Source organism: Notolepis coatsorum, assembly GCF_963971535.1.
Source record: "Notolepis coatsorum genome assembly, chromosome: 18".
Lineage (NCBI taxonomy): Eukaryota > Metazoa > Chordata > Actinopteri > Aulopiformes > Paralepididae > Notolepis > Notolepis coatsorum.
The window spans coordinates 62,785,551-62,802,669 of NC_140182.1; the positions used below are offsets into that span (position 1 = coordinate 62,785,551).

Genomic DNA, 17,119 nt, shown 5'->3' on the forward strand with positions numbered 1-17,119 from the left:
TATAGCCCATCTAGTTTATAGTTAGTGTATATAGATAGAAAAATGTGTACCATGTTTACAAATAGACTACAGTTGAGGAGCCTGGAAAAACAAGTATCTCACGTTTCTCTGAATGTATGTACATTTTAAAAACAGACAAAATAATCTGAATGGCAACTGAGGTTTCCCTCATTTATAGTCACGTCGAGTGTACAATACATACAGAAATAAGCTAAAAATAAAAAAGGTAAATAAAATCATAACAATAAGAAGGGGAGACAAAAGCAAGGATAAATAAATTAAAACATGTACAACTTGATGACAAGGGTTGGCGATCAAGGGTTTAAATTCTGCAACAGAGGGGAGAATCTCAAGCTTTAAGGACTGTTGGCGTTCATTCCATGAGCTAGAGGCATCATAGCGAAATGCAGATTTACCCTGTTCCGAGCAAACTCTGGGACCTTAACTCAATCAGTGCCGGACCCGAGGATAGTCGGGTTAACTCGCCAACCGTTCAGCGCCATACCAGAGTATAGTCGGGTTTGTTATTTCTTTTATTCAATATTTTAATTCATTTTTCACACAGACCTCAGGGTTACCATAGGGAATCACTCAGAGATCGCTAGAGTGCAATACCGGACTCATACTGCTAGGTCACAAGGTGGTAGTATCGCCCACCCTTCAAAACCTTTTTTTCACACCCGGTGTTACATTTAATTCACTACGGGGGCAGTTTTTTGGGTCAAGCGAGTCTAGCGGTTCACTCAATGACATTGAAATGCGTCCAATGCCCCCGATGCATGTGTTGTGGTGGATTATGTTGGCGATACGATGGACACCAATACTGGAAATCGCGATCAGACAATTGGAATATTCTTTTTGGGGTACCTCCTAGTGAAGGTAAGGACTATACGACATCAATCCTGCTTTGATCCAACCATGATTTCACATCGATAGCAACGATCATGTGTAACATACTCCAAAATATATGCCGTTTGTGACGATCAAAGCATCCAAAAACAACCCCCCCCACCCTTTCATGCATTCATGATGAAACATAATACCTATTATACACATTTGATTTGGAAATAGTAGCTTGTCTAGGCGAGCAACGCCAACGCTTTCAGCAAAATGCACGTAGCGCAGTTTTCTGGAATTAGCTAGTTGATGCCAAATGAGCCATAGTATTGTATCCATAGCTATAATATAGAATATAGATATAGCCCTGCAAACACCGCCACACATCCCTATATCTAAGAGCGGTGGCACAGTAGGAACAAAGATGGGCTAGACCCGTGGCGCTGATTGAGTTAAGGACCCGCCAGTCGCTAGAACGGGTTCCATATAGGTTCCAAAATTCCACTCCAATAATGATGTAGTATAAGGAGGTAGCTTACCAATAAAGGGCCTTAACACATTGGTCGCCAACAAATAGGGATGGACGATAATTATCTGGCCGATATCAGCAATTATAACATCATCCCGATAAACCCGATAACATTATTGATAGCTCCGATAATACACAATAAATGTTTTGGTTAAAAGAAATCCGGTGTGGGTGGATTGGGATGAATGGCGTTTGTTTTTACTGTAGGCTCCTCCCGTTTTGCCAGTACTGTGGTACGACGATAGCATGTGGTTTAGGAAGAGGGAGTTTTTCACAAATCCAGCGCTCCCTTTCTCATGCCTGGCTGTGACGTAGTCACGTGACTTTCAGAAGCAGCACTCTGATAGTAAACAAAGATGGCGTCGACGGACTTTTTCAAAGTTTCAGAGGAAAACAGTTAGCTTGCTATTTGTAACAAATGCAGAAGTTCCACGAGGAGGGAAAGGGGCAACAAGCTATAACATCCAACCTAATAAGTCACCTGAAACATCACCACCGCTACGATGGTGTATTAAAATCCGACGACGCCGAGCAGCTAAAGGCTAAACTAATCCAAAGCCAGATGTAGCCCCTTTCGTGACTGCGATGTGCAAGCCAGGGGCTTTTGAATACGCAGTCACTCGCAGCTCCCTAGTAGCCAGGCTAATTTGGACCACCAAACACTGCGCAGCTTGACGTTTGACGAGGCGTTTGCTAAATTAAGACGTTTGACAGAGATGATTTGTTTGGTTTATTTAATTATTTTTGAGGCGTGCTGTCCTAAAAATGCCAAGTAATACCATACTTTTCGCACTATAAGCCGCACCCGACTAAGCCGCAGCAGCTAAATTGAATGATGTGTACATATATAAGCCGCACTGGACTATAAGCTGCATGTGTTTTAATGTTTAATTACCAGGAGTGGAGCCTGCGGCTTAATTTGACTCAACACGGGAAACCTCACCCGGCCCGGACACGGAAAGGATTGACAGATTGATTGCTCTCTCGATTCTGTGAGTGGTGGTGCATGGCCGTTCTTATATTGAGCTTTAAGTTCCCACCTCTACAGAGAATGACTCCCATTGGGACACAATACTGTCGGACAAATAACATTAACTCATTTACAAGTTGTATTAAGTTTAGCAAATAAGGGAACAGAACATTAATTAACACTTTGACTGCCGGGAACCGTCTTTAGACGTCTTTGCTGGCCATGCTAAAGTTGCCGGAGGACGCGTTACGTCGTCCTTATATCAATATTTAAAAAATCTGCGATCGGATTCATATGTCCCCTCCGCTGGCCTGAGATCCACCAGCAGGACCCACTGAGCTCTCTGGCGGTTCAGGAGCTCCATCTGGTGGCCGATCGGCGCAATCACCAAACAGGATGTGGCATAGAGGTTGTCCTAGACGTCCGTAGTACTTCCGGGCGCTCGCTATAGGTCATGGAACTCTGGCTCGTCACGCTACACGGTGATCGATTGGCAATAACTCGATAAACAACATGATTTGGACGTATATACCATTATACAAGCTGGAGATGGACCGGGTAAAAATATATCCCATAATGATAAGATTTCTACTCTACGATCACCCAACGGCGCGCGGAGACTGGGGTGAGTTGAATATGTGAATGAAAAAGTTTAACGTTGCTACACAATGAACAATACATATAGGACTTTGAATGGGCCCTAATAATGGCAATGTAGCAATAGAATTTAAAAAGTTATAGCCCTGCAAAGAAGGGGACTTTCTCCATAGACAAATAGCGCTGGCAATCTATGGTATATCATGAATTTAACCTTAGGCAGCCAAAGTGTTAACATTTCAATGCAGTAAAAAAAGCAATATTTCGATTTTCGGGGTTTGTCCACATATAAGCCGCACCGTTATATAAGCCGCAGGGTCGAAAAAAGCTGTGGCTTATAGTCCGAAAAGTATGGTAGTTGTTTCATGGACCAAGACCACAACAGTCTCCTCTCCTATAGCGTCAAATGTTTTATCTGCTGACAAAGCACAATACCTGTTGGTTTTTAGTTCACTCATTGTTCAGGGAAACACATTGTTAATGACATTGACGGATTGTGAATTGTGCGATTGATTCAAATTATATTTATTTGGAAAAATAAATATACCGGTAGTCACTTTATTTGAAGAGTCAAAACTGTTCTCTTGGCTTTGTTCATAGTAGTAACGCTCATGTCATGATAAATCTGGTTAGGTCAAAACTACAGGAATATACATTAAAAAAAATTATAATACAATAAATATATATATTAGCGGTAGGGATGGGTATCGTTAGGATTTTATCGATACTACTACTCTTATCGGTTCTTTTACATTATTATTCAAAGAAATGTATACATTTATTATTTGAACGGCTTATGGCTATATCTGTACTTGATGTTTGTTTGTTGTGTTGCATATTTGAAATAAACTTCAATCAAATCAAACCCCCCCTCTTAAAAACAAAAACCTGTGTTTAACCTAGCCATCTATAAAACATCATGCTAAAACTGTGAAACAAATGTCCTACTCCCCTAAAGAAAGAAATATGTTACATAGCAAACATAACTCAAGTTATCCAATAGTGCTGCTGCTTTTTATTTTGTTAAAATCTTTGTTAATGAGACTAAAAGACTACAACGATTTCATGACGGCTTCCTGTCCTCGCATTTCCATTTCCAGTTTAACGTTACATTTTCAACAACAAATTGCTACTAATTAAACACTTCATGGAAACGGAGTAACGCTAACGTTATGTCGAGTTCATACGTGTAGTGTAGTATGAACTCGACATAACGTCAACATCACTCCATGTCCACTGTTGCTGCCACCGTTGTGTCACAGATGGATGGTACAGTCTGTTAGCTCGGTAGCTAATCCGCTCCTAGAGACTACCGATAGCAGTACAGTTAACGTCGGAGCTTATCAATACTCGGTTTTTTCTAATTTAGTACCGGTATGTTATTATGTTATTTGATACTATCTTGTCTAGCACAGTCTCTGGAGCGTAACAGTAAGAAGCATTTTGTATGAAAGTATTCTGTACTTCTGTATGACAACTATTAAAGAACTTGAACTTGGTTCCCGTTTAGAACCGGGTTTCGGGGGGCATCCCTAATTATCGGTATCGACCTTGAGGAGCAAAAAGTTATCGGTATCGATATCTGTGTAAAAAAAGCAATATCGTGCACCCCTACCAACAACGTCATAATTCGTTATTGCCCGCCATGCGTTGAACACCAACTACGTGATAATTCGTTGTTGGGATCAATATTTCATTTTCTCGCCATGGCATTCATAATTCATCCAGCCTCCCTGCGGGACTGCAGCTGCACCCTGTCTGATATTGCAACGCCTCAATACCGCCGCCTGGTGGATGATCGGGCGAGTTACTCCACACCAAACCGGAAGTGGCGCGGCTGGTGCATCGAGGAAATCCCTCCGGCAGTACTATCTTGTTACGTGGATCAAGAGACACAATCGAAACGCAACAATCTATATTATTTCGGCGTTTATTGCGTCATACAAACGGGAAATGGATCTAGCAGATCGACGTCAAATAATTGGAATATTTTCCCTCCAGTCTCATCGGCGAACGGTAAGAGGAATATAACGTTATTTTCAGCTTGATTTTGCAATCCATCTGATCAATGTATCAACCCATACTAAATAAAGCAGTTACTGACGATCAAGGAATTATAAACTACCCCCCTTTCCTTCACGCATGATGAAGCATAATGTATACCGATCATATACATTTGAATTTTTTAATATAGCGTGTATAGGAAAGAAACGCTAATCGATAATCTATCATATGCTTCAGGGCCTATAACTAGCGTTTTTGGAATTACAGCAGAAAAGCTTAAAAACACTTATATTCTCGACGGTATTAACACAACAATGTATGAAAAAAATATAACGTTCCCACATCCGGAACAATAGATAACCGATGTTGAATGGGCCATAGTAATGTCAATATAGCTATAATATTTAAAAAGTTATAGCCCTACAGAGAAGGTAAACATCTCCATAGGCTTACAGCAGTGGCAGACTGGGTAGCAATCAGTGTAAAAAAAATTACAAATACCAGTGTTTTTTGTGAACGTATGTTATGAATCATTCATAGACAGGGTTCCTGCCAGTTTCAACCAGTTTAAAAGGAAAACTCCCAACATTTTGGGAAATTTGCTCATTTAACATCTTCCCTGGAGTTAGACAAGAAGATACATACCTTTTTTGTCTCGGGAACAGTCGCTCCGTTAGCATAGCTTAGCTTAATCACTGGAAGTGAGGCAGATCCGGAGCCTTACAGTGTATAGTTTGATTGAAAAGTTTATTAACAGATTGCAGAATACACTCCAAATACAACTCCAAAACGTTCATGTAAACATGTTGTGACCCGTGTATTCACCACGTGGAGAAATAAAAAAATAATTGAATTAGACAATTACGTTTTATAAGCAAATATACTCGGAACTATTTTTTTGCCCAACCACTATTCTGAGCGCAGCCAGTGATTTCAACGTGACGCCGTGTTTGTTTACATTCTCATTCATTCAAAAGATCCGAACCGATTGAAGTTTATGGATACCATGACTTGAAATCCTCTTACCTTGTCGATTAAAAGCTCCCCAATTTAGAAAACAGTAATCCAATGGCTGGTATATTGTTATACCGGACGCTCTGAGCTAACGCAGAACAGGAGGATGGTAAAGCATATATAATGACTTCCTTTCTGGGGTTGTCAAAATAAAAGTACGACGTTTATAGCAGCGGAAAACATTTATTTTGTACATTATCCAACGTTAACACGAACCTAAACTAACGTTACAATTAACCTAAAGTTAGTTTAGGTTCATGTTAACGTTAGATAATGTACAAAATAAACGTTTTCCGCTGCTATAAACGTCGCACTTTTATTTTGACAACCCCAGAAAGGAAGTCATTATATATGCTTTACCATCCTCCTGTTCTGCGTTAGCTCCGGTTAGCTCAGAGCGTCCGGTATAACAATATACCAGCCATTGGATTACCGTTTTCTAAATTGGGGAGGCTTTTAATCGTCAAGGTAAATGGATTTCAAGTCATGGTATCCATAAACTTCAATCGGTTCGGATCTTTTGAATGAATGAGAATGTAAACAAACACGGCGTCACGTTGAAATCACTGGCTGCGCTCATAGAGTAGTGGTTGGGCAAAAAAAATTAGAGTATATTTGCTTATAAAACGTAATTGTCTAATTCAATTATTTTTTATTTCTCCACGTAGTGAATACACAGGTCACAACATGTTTACATGAACGTTTTGGAGTTGTATTTGGAGTGTATTCTGCAATCTGTTAATAAACTTTTCAATCAATCAATCAAACTATACACTGTAAGGCTCCGGATCTGCCTCACTTCCAGTGATGAAGCTAAGCTATGCTAACGGAGCGACTGTTCCCTAAGCTAAATGCACGCACAGACAAAAAAGGTATGCATCTTCTTGTCTAACTCCAGGGAAGATGTTAAATAAGCTAATTTCCCAAAATGTTGGAGTTTTCCTTTAAGACTTTTTAAGACCACTTTGAACAGAATTTAATATATATTTCATGGCCAAAAAAGTATAAAGGAAATTATATGAAAGAAGAAATTCCATATGAATTGTTGGAGTAGAACCGACTTACTTTGCAGGCCAGACATTTCCCCAAACACATTTAACCATGATAGACTTTATCACAAATTATATTTAAAACCTTTTTAAGGCCTATATTAGATTAAATGGAAGGTTTTTTAAGACACCATGGGAACCCTGATAAGTGCCTCTAATGTATGAGTCAGTGCACAGCCTTGAACTGTACGAATACATCTTTACTGCGCACACATCCAAAGGGTGGGGGGAAGAAAAACAGAAAAGGCCTCACCAGCAAGATGATTCCTTTAAGGACGAGTTTTGAATCTACGCCCGCGTTCAGGAGCTCAAGGCATAGTTTGTCAAACTTGTCAGGCGTGAGCTTGTTGAGTGTGCTGGAGGAGGAGAGGGGCAGGGGGGGAAGAGGACGAGGTCACGAAGGGCTTGTGAAATAACAATAACTTTATTTATATAGCACCATTCATACAGATTGCAACTCAAAGTGCTTTATGCAAAAACGAAACAAGGATTCAAAATGGTAAAAAAATAAAATAAAAGACTGAAAGGTTAAATAGCTAAATTAGACTGTAAACAATAAGAAAAGATTAAACAGTAAAATAAGACATTAGAAAATATACACATAATAATATAATAAGTAAAAATAGAAAGAAAAAGACAATAAAATAAAGATAATTCATTTAAATGCTAGTTTAAAAACTAGTTTAAAAAAAATAAAAATAAAAATTAATAAGTGGAATAAGTCCGCATCGGCTACAATTCAGGCTGAACTCGCTATGCATCTTGTTGTAGCGTCTTTGCATCGGTCAAAACCGATTTCATATAATTTGTTTCCTCTCATCCACTTCTGTCAACAGTGCACTGTGACTGCACACAGCTGCATCGTGTTGAATCGCATCGTCCCGAATCGCATTATGTTGAATCAAATCGTATCTCAACAGGGGGTGAATAGTATCGGCCGGTGCTTCAAATGTATTGTTAATGTATCGTTGGCAACTTGGCACCGTATCGAGATGCGCATCGCATCGGCCTCAGTGATGGAGATGCACATCACTACTGTGTACAGACTGTTTCAAACTGTATTTTAAATTAGAAAGCAAACAAAATAAAAGAAAAATAAATCTCAATTTGGTCAGTATTGTCATTTGGACAAGCAAAGCCATTACTTTAAGTTGCAGGCAAGAAAGACAAGTCTGTCCATTGTCTGGTTTTAAAACTGCCCTGTTGCAGGTCACAATTTCTTTTTTATATTTCGATATTCGTTGTGCGTGTAATTGTTGACGTGACTCATGTGTTGTGCGTGTGAATGTTGCCATGACGCTCATGTGTTGTGCGTGTAAATGTTGCCGTGTAAATGTTGCCGTGACTCATGTGTTGTGTGTGAATGTTGCCATGACGCTCATGTGTTGTGCGTGTAAATGTTGCCATGACGCTCATTTGTGCATGTAAATGTTGCCGTGACGCTCATGTGTTGTGCGTGTAAATGTTGCGGTGACGCTCATGTGTTGTGCGCGTAAATGTTGCCGTAGGGTCGGAGTTAAATATTTAAACTGCAGTGGGCCTCATCAACAAGGCTCGGGACCCCCACTGACATCAACACACCCTTCCTGGACTATATATGTATACATGCACTCAAAGCTGTGCATACTTTTTGCACAATAATACAGCCCTGTCCTATACTTTTATTTGAATTTAGTTTATATATTCCATTTTATTCTACCTTAATAATTGTCAATGTTGCAAACGACTACAACAAATTCCTTGTATGTGCAAACGTACGTACCGCAATAAAAGACCTTTCCGATTCAAAATGTAGAATGCTCAGAAGAGTGAGCTTGATCCTTACCCCCTCACTTTCCTGAAGATTGCATCGTGTCGCTCTTTTTCGTTGCTGGAGTTGACATCTCGTCTAGTGCTTCGTGAAGGAACCCATTTCTGAACGCTTTGCCCTGGGGTTTTCCCCAGGAACTCGCTGTGGACACCAAGGGAGGGGGAAACTGAGTGCTGTGCCACACAAATCTGATCGCATGAGGCCTAGTGTATGAACGCAAACACCGTCTCCTGGAAAACAATGCCTTGTCTAAGCAAACTTAATAGTAGGGATGCACAGATATGAAAATTCTGGACCGATACAGATTGTTAAAATAACACAATCGGCCAATACAGATATTTAGTTATAAGAATTATGCCCTTCATTATACTTTTCAATGAGCACCAATTCAATCAGACAAATTTATAGAAAATATTTTATTGCAATATTCTTTCATATAACAAAAAATTACTTTTGTGAAAAAGAAAATATTATTGTTATACAAGTTCTCTCTCTTTTTTTTTTTTATCCCTATGCTTGACTATTGTTTTAGGCATGGCACAACAAAATAATAATAATTTATAAAATATTAAATAAATAGGCTACACATCTGTTAAAAATTGTGCTCACTGATATGAACATAGATCCCTTTACTTGTTCTTTAAAAAAAAGGAAACAAGAAACATGTTTATGGTATTCCATAAAATGAATATTCTGTAACACGAGATTCAGCGCTCAACAACATCATAACAGGCCTAGTGCTGAACATTCTATTCGGTAACAAACACAGCACAGGCCTAGTGCTGAACATTTTATTCTGTAACAAGTACAGCACTGAAAACTCGCTCAATACCTTGCCTTGCTTACAGTATGTAACGGATGTAGCAAGCACAAGGAGCGCAGTATAACCAATCTCAAACGGGCGATTAGAGTGTCTTTTGCTCATAACACGTACAGTATCCTACTTATCGGCATATTGGTGGCTCGTAGCAGTGGTTTAGTGCCGGAGGGCAGTATTTCAATATGACGTCATCAACACGGCAGCCTGGCAGGAATCAGAATTCAATTGAAGTGACGGTACAGATTAATAACTGCCATAACTTTGCAACAAAGTAAAAATATTGGACGCAGTTCAATAATCAGTTTTTATTGTCAAATCTGAGAAATACACAGCACATTGTTTTATTTTGTAGCACTTTACATGCATCAATTTGCAGTCAATTGTGAAACAATACGGCCACATTGTATAATTTCTCTCAGAACAGCTCAGATAAATGGCTACATATTAACTGCATTAACATTGCAACAAAGGATTGTTATGCCTATGGTTAGGGTGACCAAACGTCCCGATTTGTGTCGGACAGTCCAGCAATTTAGCCCTCTGCCCCTCAACAGAAGAAAAATGTTGCGCATTTCAATAAACAATTTTAAATATATTAATCATTGTTTTTGTCCTCTCATTAATCCCCAACCATGCACTAATGTACTGTATGTTACATAGCCTAATCTAACCAGCGCGAGCCGTTTGCCGAGAGGTTGTTCTTCCTCATGACCGGTGCGTGGACGGACCAGAGAAATAGATGCTGCGTGGAGCTTGTGAAGTGAAATTCAATGATTTTATTATGCTCTTCGTCAGAACTTAAGGCTCTACTTTTCAAGAACTGATAAATAAAACTACATCGTAAAAGGAACGTTAAAGTGCAGATATTTTAGAGCGGCTTTGCGTGTCATTTTAGCCTACTTCTTAAGAAAAAGCAGCATGTTTTTCTTCATAAAGAAAAACTCGTTGACCGTGCTGCTGCATGGGGCAGATAGGTATCTGCGTGCCGTCTGTGGCAGTACAGGGACACGGCTGTGATTATTGCTCCAATATCCCAAGTGCAGTCTCATCTCTGGGAATGAGAAACGTCCTCGCTCAGGAGGCGTCCCGGGGCCCACAGAGGGAATGGAGACCTCTGAAACGTCCTCGCTCAGGAGGCGTCCCGGGGCCCTCACCGAGGGAATGGAGACCTCTGAAACGTCCCTGCTCAGGAGGCGTTTCGGGGCCCTCTAGTAGTCAATTGTTCGAACGGAGAGAGAAGTGTGAGGACGTTTTCAACCAATCCCCACTGGTGCGCATTCGCCGCATTGAGAGTTATGGGGGGGGGGGGGTCATAATCTACAGAATATGCAGCGAGTGTGCGCTTCTGTTCTAGAAGGCTTTCCAGTATATAAAAAGTACGGTTCCAGCGCATGGACCAGATTGGCGGATAATTATCGACCACTGCCATCGGTAAATTTTATTTTACCGGCAGATAAGCCGATTGCATGCAGTCAACAAGGCAAATATCGTCCGATACTCAACCGATATAACGGTGCACCCCTACTTAATAGTAGTTAGGCACTTGATCCCCTAACCGATAAGGGCATACAGACCCTCATCTGCACCTTTGTTTACACCATTTTTCATACTTCAGGTAAAATTTTACTGCTTATATTTACGTATTTCTACTATTTTCCTGCCCATACCTGTACCCCCCCCCCCCCCATGCTGCTATGACGCCGAAAAGGAATATCTTATTTTAGGGAAATGCGGTTGCTGTATGAATCTAGTCAACCAATACAGGTTAAGGACTCACTAACACATCCATTCTACATTCACTGCACACAACATTCATTACACCATATTTGTATCTATTTATTCCTACAAATTTGCACTACCTCTTCTACCTCATTTAGTTTTTTTTTTGCATTTTGTACATATTAGTTTTGTATATTGTACATTTTGTGTAGTGTTGGTCTTTATTCTTTAAATATTTTCTTTTACTGTATGAAGCACAATCTTAGGAGGCTCATACACAACCAACCATTTCACTATAATCTGCATGTACCTTATATGTGACAAATAAAACTAAACTTGAACTGACGGTGGTAGTAAAACTAAGCGGTGTTACCTGTTGCTGACAGGCTTGGGATAGAGCTGAGGTGCAGTCCTACCACCTCCTCCCCCCGAAGAAGCACTGTGACAGAAAGGGAACAAGGACAACAAGAACACGTCATTTCTTCCGCACTACACCTCCAGACACCAGGGTATCTGCAGGTTTCCACAAGTTCAATTTAAGACTAAAGACCTTTTTAATAGCACTTAAGAGCTAAATCTTATACCACGACCACACTAGTAAGAAAAGATATAAAAAAAAAAATGTAACGCATTGCGCACAAATTTAAATTCCAGACGCACCAAGCTCCCGTTTGCCCCTCAAAAAGAACAACGACTTGAATACAAAAACATTTCATATATTTAATATTATTTAATCACCCGACAGCTGGGCTGCACCCCCAAAAAAGGTTATAATTTGTAAGACCCCGCAGATACCCCGACACTGATGAGCCGGCAACATCAACTCATACACAAAGTGCCATAAGCGCTGCTTATACTCCAACACATACTCTGAACCCCGGGGGAATACGGGCCGGGCGGGGTCTATACGTCGCGTCTTCCCGGTGCAGTTACCATGGATACGGTCTTGCCAATCTGAGATACAGATACGACAGGCTTGTGAACTTAAAATCAGTGCGAAACGGCCATCTAATAGGCCTCCCGCTGCGCTCAGACCCCATCTGGAACACGGCGAGAAAGCCAGCATGCATTGTTTTACTCTTAAAGCACATCGATAACAGTATCAAATCTAGCCGGCACAAGAGTAGATTAACATTTTTTTTGGTGCTTTTATTGAAATCACAGAGGTGTACTAAGAGGCAGTGTTCCCAGGGTGAGTGGGAGGCTGAAATAGTGATGAAGGATATGGATTCCCCACTTATAACAATCAGACTACCTATGTAAATTAAGAGGAAAGAAGGAGGAGGCTATATCCTTGGAAAACTACTAAACCTCAGTGTTCAATTCAAAAGTGTAGTAATAAAAAAGTAGCGCAATATCCAGCACTAGATTTGCACCAAAGCATCTCCCTTTTTAAGCAGAGCGAGAGAAAATGAACACAGTTCTTTGTGTTCACATTGTCCTCTACTCTAAAAGAGGACTCTGATGAGATCCCAGTCTGCTTTCTGTTCACGCCTACATCTTTCTTTTCAACTCAACCCATTAATTGCTTGTCATGAATAGCAGTCTGTGCTTCACAATGTGAAAATTTGATATTTAGTCTACATCGTGAGGCTGAAATAGAGGTCGGTTATGCCATTTGATCAGGTTTATGGTTGAATATGACTGAATTGACAGCTACCTGCAATACATTATGCATATCCAGCACAGTCGTGTTTGAAAATCACTAGGCATTTGTGTGGTTTTGAGAACAAATGACTTATGAACACTCAACATGCAGTGAGACATTGACCACTAATGTCAGTAGGGTTTGTCCTCTACTAAAGAAATCCTTAGGCTTTGTTCAGACTGAAAGCAAATCTGATGTTTCTCAAGTCAGCTCTTCAACTAGTGTCCTCACTGTTTATTTGCAAATGATCCGATTTGTGCATCCAGACATCACCAGACCTAGCCATGTGGGTTGCTGTGGTAACAGCGTTGGCTACCGTTAACAATAGTCGACACCCATATGATAGCCAACTGTTAGCCAACGCTATGTAAACGTTACTAATGTGGTGTTTGTGAGATCAAACGCAACTACAACCCGTTGTGCCGACAGCTTAGCCAAAGCCGCTTTATTTTCCCAGCAGTGAGTGAGACTACGGGTGTTGCATCAAACAGAGCTCCTCACCTAGCGACACAATGATGATCTTGTGAATTATGCTACACATTTCTGTGTCTATGTGAAAAGACGTTTTAAAATCCTATGGCTCGAGTGTCCGGACTGAGACGCATCTATAGAAATCCGATTGGAATTGCATTTCAATCCACTTCCAACTGTGGTTTGGATCAGATAGCAAAATGAATCTGTATATGCCAAAACACTGATTATCTGTAATAATCATGTTTTCCAATAATGCAGAAGGAGATGTGCTTATAATTTCTCAGGAAATAACTTGTTCAGCATCAGCATAGAAAAAAAGCATACAAATCCACTAATCACTTACCACTAATCTACTTACAAAGTCTTAGTCGACTAAAACCAAACCAAGCGACTATGAAGGAGTCTCCCCAACGTACTACTTAATTTAATAAATTAACAGCTTCCCAGAGAACCCTGCATATAAAAAACTGAGGGAATACAAATATTTTTTGTGCAATAATTGCTGAATGAACAACTAATTCTTTTCATCTCCATTCAAGATTAAAGATACATGCCAACATTATAGGAAATGTGCTCACCGTCTTCTCTGGAGTCAGACAAGAAGATAGATACCAATTTCCTCTGTGTGTTCAGTAGAAAGCTATCCGGCTGCAAGCTAGCCTAGCATAGCACAAATGAAAAGCGGATACGGAGTGGCCAGCCTAGCTTAAAATGCCATGAGGTGTTTTTGGACAAAGCCTAGGCTAGTCTACTCTGTATCCCCTTCCATTCATTTGTGCTAAGCCCGGTTATCTTGCAGCAGGATGGTTTACTGAATGCACAGAGGACATTGGTATCCATCTTCTTGTCTGACTCAGGAGAAGACAGTGAGCACATTTCCTATAATGTTGGCATGTTCCTTTAACCTTGAAAGGAGATGAAAATAATTAGTTGTTCATTCAGCAATTATTGCACAATAAAGATTTGTGTTCCCTCAGTTTATACGTTACTTCTTGTCTGACTCTGGAGAAGACGGTAAGCGCATTTGCCATAACATTGGAGTGTTCCTTTAAGGTGGGACATTGCTCAATGTCTCCAGTGAGGTTAAAAGACAATACAAGTGGGTTCAAAATCATTCTTGCCTTGGTACAAAAATCAAGTGCCCTTCTTTTTTTACCTAAACCTCTACTGAAAATGTGTCTTAAATGGTAAATGGCTTTTTTTTTTTTTATATATATCGCTTTTATCCAAAGCGCTTCACTCACACACCGACGGCAGAGGCAACCATGCAAGGTGCCAACCTGCTCATCGGGAGCAATTAGGGGTTAAGTGTCTGGCTCAAGGACACATCGACACGCTGCACGGGAATCGAACCGGGAACCGACTGCTCTACCTCCTGAGCCACTGTCGCCCCTGTAAACCATATAAACCCACGAAAGTCACCACACCTGACTAAAATGTCATGCGAACCCCTGAGGTGCATTTATTATCCTGAATGATTTGTTTTCCCCCCTGAAAAGTTGCTCTATTGTGCCTTAATAGTGTATAAAAAAAAAGGAAGAACAGGAATTCTTCCTCAGATGCTCATGCTATCCTATCACAACAATGGCAAGCTTCTAAGAAAACAAGACACACATAAGCTGTTAGCATAACACTTCAAGTCAAATAGTTTATGTGATGTTTAAGATGCATTTTCAGACAGCCATTTGAGCATTCCTACATTCGGCTTTGTTCTTTGGAGAGGAAGTTCCTGCATCAGAAATGTTAGCAAGTCGTTAGCCAATGAATAAAAGACACTGAGTGTAAAGCCTGGCAATTGCCTCTAAAATCGTTGGTAAATACCTGAAACGAGAAGCACCCCCTTCTGCAATCACACTCTCCACTTTGGCGGCTTGACAATGAAGAATCTTTAAAAGAATGATTATAATAGGGAGTGGTGGGGGGGGGGGGAGCGGTTCTGGGGGAGAGAAGAAACAATGTTCCATCAGTAAAGATAACAATCTCCAGTGAAATCCCAATAGGACATTTAAAATGTCAATGTATAGTTAGTCTGGTCTCAACCGAGTATTACAGCAGATCATCTTGAGTTGTCCAGCGTTAGTTATAAACCGTAGCTATATAGCTAGGTGTCTAGCTCATGACAAAAGACGTCGCTACTTAGTAGCTAAACATGATAAAGCAATCCATTTTAGATGTCTAGCTAACTAGCCTGGAAGCTAGTCTTTCTAGCAAAAAAAAACGTTTCTTGCCAAATATATGCTTAAATATACAGTTGGCAACTGAGCACCAAAGAAAGCAATGGCAAGTGTCACACAAAAAAAGGAAATCAAACTGATTTATCTCGTAATTTTTCAACAAAGTAAATGTGGGTTTCTACCGTCCTAGCGTTAGCTTTTGGCTAATTGGCATTAGCTGATGTTGCTAAAGCAATACGTCACGACATTCATGTCTTAACATTTTGCTAAACAATAACGTCATGATGTGCTATTTTTCCCATTAATAATTGAGAAATCGGATTGGCAAATCAATGTGTATCGACAACGTTACTGATAAGTGTCGTTGGTTCGCCGTGTAGATCGCCAGCCAGCCGGCTAAGTGAACATCATGGTGCAGTGAGCCGGGGCTGATAGCGTGGTTAGCTTGTGCATCAGTCGGATGGGGGTTGCGGTCGAGTTCTAGGCAATGACGCCTTTATCCGACAAGTCAAAGGCGACTTAACGCTCGTCAAATGCATGATTGTGTGAAAATACGACAGTTTAGGTATAATTTTTCTGAAATGTTAACGTTTCCTAGACTAGCTCGTCGACGCAATTGTCTGGTCTAAATCAGTTGAGGGCAGGTTAGCGTCCAGGTGACGCTAGTTCTCCAGCTAGCCAAGATGCTATCGAACTACGTTAGCAGCACAATCAAATAATGATAGCAAGCTAGCTAGTATCAGCCATTTTGGGAAAAACCGGTACTAATTTGTCAGAAAACAATCCGCCTTACCTTTAACAAAGCGACTTCAGTTTTGTGATATAGTGTGGGTACCAGTAAAGAAATAAAATAAACGAAAAGGGGGAAAACGAGTATTTTATCGTGCGATATCAACAGCAGCGAAATACGCTCATCTAATCCCCTTCCTGCTTGTTTGCTAACGTTAGCTCGCCAGTAAATGGTTGAAGAGGCTTCCTTCCTTCTAGCCTTGTGGGGACGGTCATGTTATTATGTATTGTAAACGTAATTTGTTGCCATGTCCCTCTTAGCGAATCACAATGAAGACGTGTTTTTAAGGCGTTTCCTATAACACGCATTATCCAATGGGAGATGCCATTAAATAAATGTAACCGCCTATTGGAGTTGATTGACATACTGTTGAACTCATCCGCAGTGCAGGAAAGGAACTAATGCTTACAGTGAAACTCATTGAGTAAAAATCGACTTATTCTACCATGCAGAATATAATTATTGTGTTAGTTATTTTTAGTAGTGTTAGTAATAATTATTAGTTGTTATTGTTAGTCCCAGTCACAAAGCTGGTAAAGTTAGTAGCCTAGACCCTAGACAACTATAGGCCCATAGCTTTAGCCAGCATATTACCGTCAAAAGTACTGGATTGATTGATTGATTGATTGATTGATTGATTGATTGATTGATTGATTGATTGAAAACTTTATTAACAGATTGCAG

General features: G+C 40.3%; 1 protein-coding gene across 1 annotated transcript in view; it reads right to left on the bottom strand.

Annotated features, from left to right (window-relative positions):
* LOC311244690 (eukaryotic translation initiation factor 4 gamma 2-like) overlaps positions 1–16,634 on the bottom strand; it is a 64,184-nt gene extending 47,550 nt beyond the window's left edge. Inside the window, exons 1-6 of the mRNA XM_084334333.1 lie at positions 16,439–16,634; positions 15,293–15,407; positions 11,723–11,788; positions 9,745–9,834; positions 8,826–8,951; positions 7,254–7,356 (exon numbers count right to left, since the gene is read on the bottom strand). Of these exons, the coding sequence (XP_084190459.1) occupies positions 7,254–7,356; positions 8,826–8,951; positions 9,745–9,764 (249 nt within the window). The 5' untranslated portion in view covers positions 9,765–9,834; positions 11,723–11,788; positions 15,293–15,407; positions 16,439–16,634. The remainder of the gene's footprint in view (positions 1–7,253; positions 7,357–8,825; positions 8,952–9,744; positions 9,835–11,722; positions 11,789–15,292; positions 15,408–16,438) is intronic.
* Between the last annotated feature and the right edge of the window lie 485 nt (positions 16,635–17,119).